Source organism: Magallana gigas, chromosome 1 (assembly GCF_963853765.1).
Source record: "Magallana gigas chromosome 1, xbMagGiga1.1, whole genome shotgun sequence".
NCBI lineage: Eukaryota > Metazoa > Mollusca > Bivalvia > Ostreida > Ostreidae > Magallana > Magallana gigas.
In genome coordinates this window covers 62,525,226-62,535,750 of record NC_088853.1, presented here as the reverse complement: position 1 = coordinate 62,535,750, position 10,525 = coordinate 62,525,226, and the positions used below count along the sequence as shown (strand labels likewise).

Genomic DNA, 10,525 nt, shown 5'->3' with positions numbered 1-10,525 from the left:
TCAAAATACAGTCAGTTTAATTTTAGGTGTCAGAATGACGTTTCACAATGTGTGACTTGTTTTTTAGTTAGATAATCTGTAGACTGGTTTGATGCATATGTTTGCTTGATGAAGGGACCATCTTATTTGTTTATGCTTACAGTTACATGTGTACCAGTAAATTGGGCATAGATCTTTCTTTTTTTTTAGCTCACCGAGACAAAGTTGGAAAGTTGGGGGGAGCTTATGCTATACCGGCGTTCGGACCTGGTTAAAGTTTTTGTTGCAGGTCCTGTATCTAAGATATTACTTGTCCTATCTTCACCAAACTTGCATGGATTATGCATCTGGACCTACTTATGGACTTGAAAGACTTGGATGCTGAATCTGGGTCCCAAATTTCAGATGCTGGAAGTGGTTAAGGTTTTTAGAGCAGGTTAAAGTTTTTGTTTCAGGTGCTCTTTGATAGCAATATCTAAGTTACTGCTGGTTCTGACTTCACCAAACTTGTGTCTTATGATACTGATGCACCTGACAGGTTTGAATGCCTAACCTGAGCCATAGGTTTCAGATGCTGGAGGAGGTTAAGGTTTGAAGAGCTGGTTTAGGTTTTTAAAACAGGTGCCCTCTCATGATGATATCTTAGTTATTACTTGTCCTAACCACCAAACTTGCATGGATGGTGCATCTTATGATACTTATGCTTCTGACAGGCTTGAATCTGAATCTGAGCTATAGGTTTCAGATGCTGGATAAGGTTAGGTTTTTGGAACAGGTCTTATGATTGATGATACAAAATCTTGTATTTTATATTATTGTATTGATAAACATTGTATCTTATAATACCGTATGAAATGAACATATGATCATATCATACAATATTTTTAACAGATGATATACGATATTGTGTCAAAACAGTTTCCATGAATATCCAAGATCATAAAGTATGATTTTCATATAACATGATAAAGGTGGTCTCATGAAGGTGATGCTTCGTCTCGGTGAGCTTTGTAATTTGTGATTACCTATGTTTTTTAAATGAATTTAAATCTCTCGAACATTATTTTCTAGAATCTCTTTTTGAACTGGTCATTGTTTATTTCTTTTTCTTAGTAGAGAAAGTATATTCTAGTATATTTAGTTGCATTTTGGTTCTTAAGAGTGATAAGAAAAACTGCTGTACTTTGTTTTTTGAGTTGACATATTCACGTAATAAATTAATAATAAATGAAAACAAAGTTTTCTTTAATTACACTTGCTGTCCTTCATTTTTACATGTACTTAGTTTTGTTGATGCTGGTCTGGTCCTTTTCTTTTTGCCATTATGTTAGGGAAGGGCATCTTCATTTGGCAGCAGTTAACAAAATACGTTGTCCGAAATTATATTTATTTGATTAATATTTACATTTACCTTCTTTCCCCCTATCAAATTGCATTGATTTATTTGAGTGATATTTACGCATAGCACAGAAGTCAAAATCACCAAATTTGGTGCGTATGAATACAGTCTTCCTTTAGTATTTCTCGAAAAACATGACTGACTCTCCTCGCGACTTCAAGCCAGATCACGACCTGATATTATGCTTACGCTGATTAATATTTCTTGATGTAAACATTTTTTAACAGTAAAATGAATTCAATTGATTAATTTCTTAGTATACCAAAAGTGAATTCATCAAATTAGTGAATGAAAAATAAAATTCTCTTACAAGTTATCAAATTTCTGTGCACTATTTTTGTCAGCATGATTCGGCTGTTCCAATGGTTCTTCCATAAATTGCACATTACTAGTTGATTAAGGCAGAAATTTTAAAAAATAACTCATTTTTTCGGAAAGAGAATGAATGTTTAAAAACATAAAAATAAGCATTGAATTATTATTTTTTGAAAGACATAGTCTTATAATTGCAACGATGTGTACAAAAAAAAATAATCATCATAACGCGCTTGCACGCGTTTTTCAATTTGTATGCACACACCGTTGCAGTTATGTGGCCACATCTTTCAAAAAATAATTATTCAATGCTAAAATATACTCAAGATATAATGTACGTGTCACAGAAATTTCTCCCTATTTTTATTGACTGCAGCGTGTTAATAAGTGGGTATTGGAAAATAAGACGGCATTTTTACTGATTTGAAAGAATCTATGTTTTATTTTTAACATATATACAAAAGTCATCAACAAGTATTGAAAAAATAGCTATTTGCATAATTCATGAGTTATCAGTAAATAATACTCGTTTTACGTATACTGAAACATTAATTTATGATTCTTGATGCACTTTCGTGAACAAATAATGCTCCCGAAACTAGGAGTGTATAAAGAACTAAGCAACTCGCTCTACGAGTAGATAACATTTTTCTTTAAAGTGTTAAACGTTTATGGTTAAGTTTAGGTTATAGGGGCTTAGACGTGATTTCAACTAAAAATTATTATTTCAAAGTTAATGTCCAGAATGGTTTATATATGCATTTCTAATGACTGACCACAATTTCAACGTCAACTGTTAAGTTACAAGGTAGATAGTGTCAAGAACTCTTAGTAATATAAACAAAGACTTGAGTCATTTTATTGTTTGTTGCCAATTTGGTAAATTAATGAATTTACCGTAAAAAAGTGGTTTGTTCCGCTTTTTATACATAATACGAATAATTTATCTAGTTTGTGATGAGAATTATTGATTAAACACAGATATTTCCCAAATTCGTATTTGTTGTAATCGAAAAAATGTCACAAACATTGATTACATAACAAAGATTTTTGGCTATATATTTCATTCTTACTTCTTAACATCTTCATTCATGAACTGTGTGTTAAATTGCTAATTTGCGGGTAATCAACACATATTCTGCAAATACGTTTGCTCGTTTAGCATATTCAGCTTAACAAAGTTATTGCATTATCCAAAGTTTGGAATCCCGGGCTGTTGCGCTGTATTTTCTACTCTCCTGTTACACATGAATCTTTTTTCTCCTTAAAATGCTCATATAAAAATTATGAGAGCTATATTTGTCTTTGCTTGGGCGAGTTGTCCAGTTCCTCCCTCATTCATTTGACCCCCCCCCCCTCCCGGGAATTTTTTTGCGTTTTTTGTGGGGGGGGCGCTACATCCAAAATATATTTCAGAAATCCAAATTAATCCACTAGGTTATATAAATTTTGATCCCCTTACTCCTGATTATATCCAAATGAGACTGCAACAAATGTAAACAAAAATATGTTATAAGGGTAGATTGAATTATGAGTTTTTTAATTATTAATAAAACAGTTATTGTGTTTTTCATTAATGTGATAATTTAGCCCTCTTTAGTAAAATATTCAACTCGCCATTCGGCTCAGTGAATATTGTTTTCCTCGAATGTCTAAACCATTGTATCAACATGGAAAACACAGTAACAATTTACAATTCGCTAATAAGATTATTACCATACTGAGGTATATACCATATTTGGATATAACCTTAAAAGGAATACCTCGGATAGTGAACAAAAATTATATTGGTATTGCGAGGCACCTATAAAGAAACCTGTAAAAAATGGATGATGAATGGTATCTTAAGTGTGAAGTAAACATAAACTGCTATGCCATTTTACTAAAATGGAAGAATAAAGCATATACCTCTGAGTGTTTTTATGGAAATCTATACCTCTTTATGTAATATAAACCAGTATGTGTGTGTGTGTGTGTGTGTGTATATATATATATATATATATATATATATATATATATATATATATATATATATATATATATATTGATATATATATTGTTTACTGTTAAGTTAAATTTCCTTACAAAATGACTTCTAAACCTGAAACACTTAAAAAATTCTCACCTTCTATAATTGAATAACATACTTCTTATATTCAAATCCATTCACCAAACAGTAAAAGACAGTTGCTTGCAATTCAAGTATATCATAGAAAAATAAAGCATTGTGTCCATCAACAAAGATTTCCAGCACATCAAAGTCAAAATCTCCACACATACTACATATTTCTGAGAAATCAAATGCAGACATAATGAGTAAAAATCCAACAGGCAATTCATGGTCATTCATCATTCTTTGTAAAGTGTAATCCCTAGCTTGCCTCAATCCTTCTTATTCAAAATGGAGTCTGTTTTCCTATTGAACCATGGGAAAACTAACTGTCTAAAAATCATGAGCTTAGCTGATAATTATGAACATATACTATTAAATGCTATATATGTCTATATAAGGCCAAAAATAAAGGGATTATGAGTCAAGCATGCTTTTGTAATATTTTATTGCAAGGTTTAATAATATCAAAAATAAATAATTTTGCAAACTTCCAAAAAATCAAAAGAACTACAGGCTTTTAAGTCAAACTTACCTTAATAATAATGTATTTGCATGAGAATGCAGTACTGAATAACATCCTCAAATTCAACAATTGATTCAAATTCTAGTACTCGTTTTGGTACCATTTCCATTGACTCTGGATCAAGATCATCTCTCACGGTATAAGAGCAGGTAAAGTTATTATAAAGTACATATGATATCACCAGAACAGCATCATGTTGACTTTTGAGGCAGAGTTGAAACAAGAACATGATGAAGACAAGTTTCCTTACAATCATAAAATTTTACCTAATTAGTATTTTCTCCATTCCACCTTCTGAATATCTGATTCCATTTCTCATGTTTTTTTAAAATACATAACGAAACTACAAACATCAAAAGCAGCACACTGAGGATCAAACTTAATAAAATGTCCTGAGAAAGGAGGTATTTTTGGTAATCCTCCATGTCTAATCCTTGGAAAATGATGCATTATGGGATAATGCATCTTGGGATTGCAACACAATCTGTTCAAATATTGGGAGCTAAATCTATTCAAATATTGGGAGCTAAATCTATCCAAATATTAGGAGCAAAATATATTAACTGAAATGTAGATATTCATACATGTCATAGATGTGTTATAATCTAATGTCATACAAGCCTTCATTGCAGAATATGGAATACCTTACACATTAAATGCAACTCAATTTTATCATTTTAATTTCATGATAAATAATAAAATTTCTTTTAAAGTAAAATCAGCTAATATAAAACTCACTGATATGGACTTTAAGCTTAAAATTTATTTTACATTCTCTTTAAGAGTCAGCCAAAAATATATCACTGCTGCATGCATACCTGTATATTATAATATGCATGGCCAAGTCACAGAGTGTTTATGCAATTACAGTGTTTTTTAAGGCCTGATTTGGGGCTAAAATTTGGCACCAGTCCCAATTGGAAATTTCCTAATATTTTCCCAAATTTTTGATAAAAAAATCTTAACTGTATTTAAGGTGCCTCACTACACCGTGAAACAGTTTCTCAAATCAGCAGAAAATTACTTGATTATGATAGAAAGCATGATGGATAAGAAGAATATATGTCAAATAGGCGAAAAAATGTGCAATTTTAGATAAAAAATGATGTTTTAAAAAATTTCATTCAGTAAACATAAACACAAGCACCAGATGGATTCGAACTCATGACCTGCGGTTCACAAGCCTGATACTTTTACCACTTAGCTATGACGATATACATCTGAATCGATTGATACAAACAGTTTAATAAAACATTTAAATCGCCATCTTGAGACGTAGTGTCTTAAAAAGTATAAGTCTCGGTGTAGTGAAGTACCTTAAAAAAGAAAACTTTGGATTGGTTATTAATTGTCATAATTTTCAAGAATGACTGAACAGAATAATAAATAATTTCAAGAACTCTAGTAAAAGAAGCATTGTGCTTTAATTAGTATTTGAATAAATGATAGAAATCATCAACTTTCATAATATATAAAATCGAATTTTCCCAATTTTATTGTTTTGTCGCTATTTTTCCCAATTGAATGGGCCCCAGCAAAAAATGCAAAAAAAAACCCAATATATTTCTAGTAATACAGACCGTGAAACATACACTACACCTCAAAAACGAACCATACTATGCAAGAAAATAAACCGTACCGTTTAGTTACAAAACGAACTGTACTGCGCAAGAAATGAACCGTACCATTCACAAAATGATCTGTACCGTCCATAAAGCGAACGGTACCATGCAAAATGCATGCAATATAATGTAATGGTAACCCAGCAAAGCAAAGCGTACCATGCAAGAAACAAACCGTACTGTTCACAAAATGAACCGTACCATTCACAAAGCGAACCATACTGTTCGCAAATCGAACCATGCCGCTGGCATAGTAGAACGTTTCGGGGTCTGTACATGCAAATATATCAATAAAATAACATGAAATACTATTTAACTAAATGCCTATATATGACTTTACACACACAGTGCACACCATTAATGCAGGTTATGTGTTTTTTCTATGAGAATGTTGCTTTATCACCAAAGAGAGGATTTTAGTGATTGCATATCGTTTACAATTTAATGCTATTTTAATGGAATGCTATGAGATTTTATGCTATGCTTTGAGAAATTGAAATGGAGGCTTAATGATATAGTATGCTATGAGATTTGAACACAACACCTTCTCATACAGAAGAGTTCCAGCATTTCAAAGTTAAATTATAAAAAGCCAAAGTTTACCACTAATCTGCAATGTAAACATTATTTCTTTAAAATTAAATCATTAAAAACCAAGTTAAAAATTATGCTGTATGCTGTGTTATGCTAAGACAGATATGCTATGAGATTGTATGCTATGGTACGAGATTCCAATGCCATGGTATAAGACTTAATGTAACATTTGAATAAACAATTCCTTACTTTCACTTCATTCTTATTTGACATAATAATACACTAGTTTGTTTTTAATTTTTATGGGATGTTTTAACGTAATTATCTGATGTTGGTAAATAATAGGGTAATATACTCCTATGTAAAAATTCCACTCAATTGCAGGCCCATGCACCCTACCTCTGAGAAATCATGATTTGAACAAACTTGGAACTTTTCTTGCCACATCGTTTTTTTTAAATGTCAAAATAAATTTTCAATCATTCTTTATTATCTCCTCTTGAAATTGGATGTGGTCCTTCATTTGAACAAAATTGAATCCTTGTTATGTGGCCAGCTTGATTGAAATAAACCTTGTGTTTTGATTGTTTAACAGTTGACCAGCATTTAAAATTCATTTGCTCTTGATTGGTAAAAAGCACCATCCAGTTTATTTCTTTACATATCAGTAATCATTTTCTGAATCGCAACCATAAATTACCTGAGGCTATCATCTGCAATAAACTAGTGTGCACTAAAGAATTAGTTTGGCAAGTTTCTAGTACTGGTACATTCGGAATGATGTGTTTATTATGCGGCATACAGATGTAGTCTGACGACACGGATCAGTTAATTGATCATCTTCGCAACCTAAATCTTGTCAGAAATCGATGGAGAAATTAGTAGAACTTGTTTAAAACATAGCTTGAACAGAGACCCCCCTATAAATCCAAGATGGCGAGTGTTGTCCCGTTACTTCTTTTTAAGTGTACATTGAATACACTTTTTTTTTTACCATGATTGAAACGAATGTTTTCAGTGAATTTATTTATTGCAATACACAGAACTACACCTAAGATTACCAAATGAATTTTAACCAATTTTTTTCTTCTGGAACAAATAATTAGGAACTTCACCAAGCCTTTGTGATTTTGCTCATTAAAATGATTTCTACCACATTGAATTTTGGGAAAAAATTGCCATATGCAAAAATGCCCAAGTCGAGGACGCAACAATCCACTTTTATTCTTACAAGAATTAACCTGTTAGCGTGAAGTATTGTGTATAGTAAACACCCATGCATAACACATAACCCCAAAACTTGGGTGTAAACTGCTGTTCCTATATACAAAACACCTTTTACACCTGTATATTCTTTTGTTTAGTTGGTTGACACCCCTCTTGTGTACAAAGTAACTCTTTACAACGCATTATACATGTAGAACTTTACACTTCAACACATCCTTCTTTGTAAGATGAAAGCTACCAACACATCCATAGTTTTTACGGATGACCGCACGCAGGAATGACCTTACCTGTGTACACATTTGGTTGTTTGAACCATTGAGAATTATTTAAACATGTAATTTCTAAATCAAAAGTGACTGGCTTTAGAATGTGTGACTTTCAGGAAATTCTGATTACTTTCAATTTCCAATCGGGGTTGAAAACTAATAAATAAAATTCAAATTATTTTTAATCATGCACAATTAATTATTTAATGGCATTTTATATAACAGAAAAATAATTAAAGTGAATTGTCAAGGTGAAAAGAGGGACTGTTCAAACAATTAGTTATTACTTCCTGTCAAATGGCGCCCACTTTGAAACCATCTTATAGTTATAAAGAGAAAAATTTTTTTTTTAGCATTTACAAACAAAATAAAGACTTCCGTCTTATTTCATTGCTAATGCAAGGTAAATTATTTCATTTCATACTATTGACATACAGATTATACATGCATCTTTTCATTGATAAAATTATTTCTTGAAACAAGTTATATTTTATTCTATACTTAAATCAAAGACCACAAAAACGCGGCTAATTTATACACTATCAACGCGAATTTACTTAGTGATTCGTTAAAGGCAACTTCACTGTATCAATAATTGATTAATCTGATAATTTTTCCGGACAAATTGACTATCTGATTACCAGAGCGGAACCCTCTGTGCATATGGCTATTGCCGCCGAGCCTCAAAAATAATTCTCAGCCCTGTCTGAATAAAAAATTATTGGAATGGGGTGTATTAAAACGTTAAATATATTTAATGGTAACAAAGCGGATTCAAGTATACTGTTCAACCTTCAGTTATTTCCTCGCCAGCGCAATGTTTTTGAACAATTAATTTAGTTCTTGCAACAAGCAAATACAAAAATGACCGTTGTCATAAATCTTGCGTTGGGGCAACGATCTTACACCCAAAAGTCTCGGGAATTAACCGAACATAACTAGGTGTCTGTCAAAAAATAAAACGTGTATCTACTGTCACTACGTTCGAATTCGAAAAAATACATTTATAAATCTAGTTCATCGCTTTGATATGATACGATGAATACAAATACAATGTAAAAATCACTTTATACGATTGTTGAAATAATAAGTCACCAAGAGTTATAATAAGTTCACAGAGAGTAATCAATGAAAAAGCCTTACCTGTTCTGCTGTAGCTCCTAAAGATGAATGCGCGCCTTCACGTCATTTACCGGAAGTTGCGCGTAAAATCGACTCATTAGGAAAGGCGCGAATTTTTAATCTGGTCAAAGGGAAGTAATCCAATTACGAGTCTATCAAGGAGTAATCCAAAATTTACGAGCTAAATTTGATTCGTTGTTATTCTTCATTTAAAACTCACAACAATGATATTAGTGAATTTTTATTCCAATTTTATGAGCTAAGCTCATAATTTTTTTTAGCTCATAAGTGCTGTCTGGACAAAATATTTAGCTCACAATTCAAAAATGTAAGAACAGACAGACGGACAGACAGACAGACGGACAGGGTGAAACCAATATACCCCCCTAAACTTCGTTTGCGGGGGTATAATTATAGATTATAGATAAATACATGAACAAACTCTTGTTAAATTATATTCAAGCATTGTACATGTATTAAAAATATACCCGCATTTCATAAAATATTTTTCAACTTTATTTCCGTATAGCTGGTAATGGCCTCGTGATTTCACATGAAAACAATCACTCGTGCGATATACGGAAGCTGATCAGATACACAGCATTGTCTTTCATCTTGGGTTCTATACACAACAGGTGTTATTGTCTGTCTTGTTAGGTGTCATTGGAATTTACAACTAACTTTGTGTACATTTGGAACAATTCAGCAACTCTATAAATGCGGGAATTTCAAAGTATTAACTTACGATAAGAAATTATTTACCGGGTACACATACATGTATGTAGAAAAAAACCCTGATTGATTAAAAAGATGAATGAGATAATACAGGTCACTTTTTGCAAGCATTTAGAACACACCACTTTACTGATGTGAAATAGCGTCGAAATTTTAACGAAAAATCTTATTACATCGTGAACTTTACAAACTTTTAGTCATTGTGTTGAAATCGTTATTAAAACCATGGATCTAAAATAGATGAATTAAATTCATACAAATAGAACTCTGATAATTCTAAAATGATTGCACAAAAGTACAGAGAGAGAGAGAGAGAGAGAGATTTTACAACGTAATATTCCAACCCTCATACATGCAGCATAAGAATAAAGAAACTAAACATTTCAAACACTGAATACTTCATTGTTAAAATTTTTTATGTGTTTTAAATGTTTAGTTTCTTTATTCTTATGCTGCATGTATGAGGGTTGGAATGTTACGTTGTAAAATCTCTCTCTCAAATTTTTATTTGAAAAATGGTTGTTGCCAGTAATGTTATTTTTGTAGAGAAATTTTTGGGGGATCAAGCCATTAAAAGTATCATGATGCATTGACAAGGGCAATCTTTTTTTATTTTCACTTTGAGAGTAATTTCATTTGATTTTAAGTAATTGGCATTTTTGTATGAATTTGCTTTTTAAAATAAACACT

General features: G+C 31.7%; 1 protein-coding gene across 3 annotated transcripts in view; it reads right to left on the bottom strand.

Annotated features, from left to right (window-relative positions):
• LOC117681475 (uncharacterized) overlaps nt 1-9,422 on the bottom strand; it is a 47,257-nt gene extending 37,835 nt beyond the window's left edge. Inside the window, exon 1 of one of the 3 annotated variants that reach the window (XM_066081160.1) lies at nt 9,122-9,422. Coding sequence is in view for 2 of the 3 variants with exons in the window: in XM_066081000.1 (XP_065937072.1) it covers nt 8,000-8,011 (12 nt within the window). In the remaining variant the exon portion in view is untranslated. Of the gene's footprint in view, nt 1-7,999; nt 9,078-9,121 lie in introns of those variants that run through there. The other 2 variants (XM_066081000.1, XM_066081277.1) reach the window with 2 other exon arrangements.
• Between the last annotated feature and the right edge of the window lie 1,103 nt (nt 9,423-10,525).